The 4202-nt window shown below is 30.3% G+C and overlaps 1 protein-coding gene across 1 annotated transcript in view; it reads right to left on the reverse strand.

The window, feature by feature from the left end:
• The window catches only part of LOC145296016 (uncharacterized), a 3982-nt gene extending 222 nt beyond the window's left edge, over positions 1-3760 (reverse strand). The window contains exons 1-4 of the mRNA XM_080142040.1: positions 3110-3760; positions 2514-2998; positions 757-2243; positions 1-620 (exon numbers count right to left, since the gene is read on the reverse strand). The exon at positions 1-620 is cut by the window's left edge and continues 222 nt beyond it. Coding sequence (XP_079998166.1) covers positions 251-620; positions 757-2243; positions 2514-2984 — 2328 coding nt within the window. The 5' untranslated portion in view covers positions 2985-2998; positions 3110-3760 and the 3' untranslated portion in view covers positions 1-250. The remainder of the gene's footprint in view (positions 621-756; positions 2244-2513; positions 2999-3109) is intronic.
• Between the last annotated feature and the right edge of the window lie 442 nt (positions 3761-4202).

Below are 4202 nucleotides of genomic sequence, written 5' to 3' on the forward strand. Positions count from 1 at the left end.
TATTTATTTAAATAAACTATATAATAACTGGTATGGTAAATATTAAAAAATTTATAACTGCACCCCCCCATTTTTTTTGGAAATGGCATATTTTACCTTACTGTGTGTTATAATTATAAAAAAATTGTAAAAAGAATTGAATTTTTTGTTGTCAATAAAAAGAAGAAAAGTTTTAATTGTTTGGGGGGAAAAAAATTTAAACAAATCCAAAACATTTCTTACTTCTAGGGAAAAAAGTACAAAAATCAAACTATTTTTGTAACATAATGTCAAAGGTCTCTCTATAAGCCCCTTTTGAAGCAAAAAATGGCCTCATTTCATGGCATAAAATTTTAGCAATAATATGTCTATGTCTTGCTTCAAGTCCATAGACTGAATGGCAGGCTTCTGATGTCAACTTCACAGCCCTTTCAACACTTTGTGAATGAGCAGGCAAATCAGGCAAATCTGGCTTTCTACCACTCATCAAGAATTCGCGAAGTTCATTGTCTGATAAGTCTTCAGTCAAAGCTGGCTCTGACACTCCATTTTGAGAAAGGTCTATCAAATCCGACCAATGTGAAGCATTAAAATTTATATCTGAAATTTTTTTCAGACGCTTTTTCGATGGTTCCCCATTCCTGAAAAAAAAGAAATTATTATATTGAATTCAACAAATAAACACAATTTTTATTTTAATTAAATTTTTTGTTAAAATGAATGTATAAATCAGTGTAAACAATTTGATCAGTTTTATATGAACAAATGTTTACTTACCTTATGGTTAAAATTCTTTTAATAGCTTCTTCTCTCACTTCCAATTCATTAGATTTTATCATTGAGAAAATAATATTTTCAGGCAAAAGGGCAAAAGCGTTGAATTTAAGGTTTTTCAATGCTATTTCTTGAATTTCTGATGGCTGCTTTTTTATTTGCCCAATCATGTTAAAAATATACAGTTGCTGGTTATGAAATTTGTTATCTAATTTAATTTCAAACCAGCAAACTGCATAGACTTGGACAATGAATTTAATCAGATTGTGCATTTTTGTGGTTAATTCTGTTGCATAACTTTTTCGTGTCCATATGCACATTAATCTGATTGCCAGAGTAAGCCATCTTGACTGATTCAATGGTCCGATCCTCCAGGCTGCATACTTAGGATTTACTTTGCCCCTCGAAATTCCTACTGAATATTCTAACAGTAATCTCTGGTCACCAGATAGATCCTTATTTTCTGTTAATTTAGAGTAAATAGTCTCTAAAGGACTACTCACTTGTAAAAAGTTAACTTGGGGCAAATGATGTTGATTGCTGGCACATAATTTTCCAAGTGGGCCTGTAAAAGATGTTGGGCTTTTGCCACTTCCATCAATGGATTTAAATATTGCTCTAAAAGGGAGCTCATTCTGATGGAGGGAACATCCAATTGTGTGTAGTTTCCTTTTGATTTTATCTTCTAAGGAAGAGACTAGTCCTGATTTGCATCCTGTGTTGGTGCTAGTGTTGTCCAAAAGGACAGCCTTTAGTGTTTGAACACTTTCATATTGTTTTAACACTTGGAACACCTCATTTGCCAGAACAGCACCTGTGGCTCCAACAGTGGGGATCACTCTATGAGTAAGGTATTTCCCATTACTTCCGCATCCCATCTCTTTTGTAAAAGTCAAATGATGTTCTTGTCTTTTAGATTTTCTTTGTATTTTGTTCCCTTTATCATCAACAGTTTCTTGGTAAAATAATGTATCTTTGTCGTGTTTCCCATCGACACCAATGCAGATAAGATTGCTAATTTTTTCATTATGCTTTTGATAGGCACTATTTTTTGTTCTTTCTTTTTCCCTATCAATTTTGGATTTGTCCAAAAAAATATTTTTTAAATCAATGTTTGGTTTCAGAAGGCCCACAGCCTGCAGATCTAAAAGAAAAGCATTTGCGAGACTTGCTCCTAAATTGGACGAGACATCACCCCTGATGAGTTCAATTGCATAACGTGGAATTTTTATAAGGCTGTAAATACTCTTGCATTCTCCCTCTGGTTCAAAACTTTCATCTGTTTCATCACTATTTTCTGAAGGAAGAATATTTTGGTCTTGGGATGTTGAAGCAACAGGAGGGGATGAATCAACTTGCTTTTCTCTTGACACAAAAAACTTTTTAGATTTTGCTACTGCTGCTGTATCAACAGGTCCCAGTTGAAAATTGCCTTTGGGTCCAATTTTATTTCTTTGGTCCTTCAAATATTCTCGATCTTCCAGAGGAACCTGAAATATACAATTTGACAAATGTTAATTCTATTCTTCTCTGGTTTTAGAAATAATGCTATTTTACATATACAAAATTGTAAGAAATTTTCTCATTTGGTTAATGTCTATATCATACATATCTTAAATTAAATGAATTTCGATACTTGTAATTAATATGATTACAAGTATCGAAATTCATTTAATTTAAGATATGTATGATATAGACATTAACTTTTTTAAAAATAAAAACAAATAATTGAAAATTAAAATAAATAAAAGTAAACTTACCTTCTTTGTGATAGAACAGGTACACACTATGTGCTTTGCTTGACAATTTTCTTTTCTGCATTTAACATTTTTGTCACTACATCTTGCAAGTGGTAAATCACATGAACACGATGAAATGTCAAATAATTTGTCAAGTTTTTCGACCAGAATATTTTTAGCGACTTTTGATAAGGATTTTCTGTTTATTTGCTTAACTTTTCTAAAGCAAGTATCTTGCACTTTATATATAATCCATTTTTCAGTCAATAGGGGCAAACGGGGATTTACTGCCTTCCAAATATCCACAATTTCATTTGCCATTAATTTCGAAAGAGAAAATGCATTTAGAGTTGGCTGAGATTTCTCCATAAAGTAACTATATTTAATAACTTGACGGAAAGTAGGGGGTTCTGTAGTTTTTAATGGAGAAGGTGGGCCTGCAAATTTTGTAGAATCAGTACTGCGTGTAGAAATACTTCGTTTTCGACTCATTGTTAGAAAAATATCTGCAAAAATATATTAAATGATATTGTAAGAAATAGAAAAAAGAAAATTATTAATTTAAATTAGGAAAAATAGATAAATATATATAAAAAAATAATAATGGTTTTACTCACCGAAAACAGTTTAAAAACACAAGTCGATTAATTCACACACAAATAGCCTTGCGTAGAAAAATGTTATTTTTAATTAAAAAAACCTGTCAAATAGCACAAAGATATAAAATATATATTTCTTTCTCTTATTAATTAAAATGTGCTTAGATATAAAATGCAAAATGTAGTTTTTGTATTTGAAATCAGCCTGTTACTAAAGAGTAAACACAACACACGTGAGCGAGCGAGCGAGCGAGAAAATGAAACAAATTAGTAGACGGTGTTGAAGGAAAGATGAACCGGGTAAAATAAAGCCCTTGTTATAAATTTTTAAAATTTATTTTAAATGAAATCTTTAGCAGAGTTTCTTTTTTTCCGGCACTCATTAAGTTTTCTGAAGATAACATACATAACAAACAAATTTAAAAAATATTGGTTATACTTTCTTCATATTTTTTCTTAAAAAGAAGCGGTATTAATATGACATGCTTATTCTTTCATTTAACACCGGCATTCAGCGATGTACAGCCAGGATATTGAAAATTTTCAATCTTTAAATTCATTTGCTCAAAAAATTACGAGGTTTTGGGAAAAAATATTTTGCAGTGTTGTTATAAATGTTATTTAGCAACTTTCTCTACCTCAGTCTTGCCGTGGTTTCAAAATCGACCTACCCTAATATATATATATAGTGCATACACACACACATATATATATATTTATAATATATATAATCTCTCAAAATCTGAAAATTATATATATATATATATATATATATATATATATATATGAACAAATGATTAATAAAACATGTTAAAAGACATCTTGAAAAAGAGTTAAAAACATTTAATTTTAAAAAGGAAGCACAAGATAAGTGGATAGTCCTTAATCCGCGGAGTTTCGAAGAAATATTCTCCTTCTAATCAGAGAGCAGGAATTAGCAAAATGCGGGATCGGATTTTGCATGTAAAAGTATTATATTATAAGATCTATTTCATTTTGAGTTTTATTGAGCTTTTACATCTGGTTGAGATTACTTTACTTGTAAATATTAACGCTTTAATATTTATAATATATTTTAAGTTTACCTTTTTGATTACCTTGGTAAACTTAT

The sequence above is a fragment of the Euprymna scolopes genome, chromosome 16 (genome assembly GCF_053919585.1).
Source record: "Euprymna scolopes isolate OS-2025 chromosome 16, ASM5391958v1, whole genome shotgun sequence".
NCBI lineage: Eukaryota > Metazoa > Mollusca > Cephalopoda > Sepiida > Sepiolidae > Euprymna > Euprymna scolopes.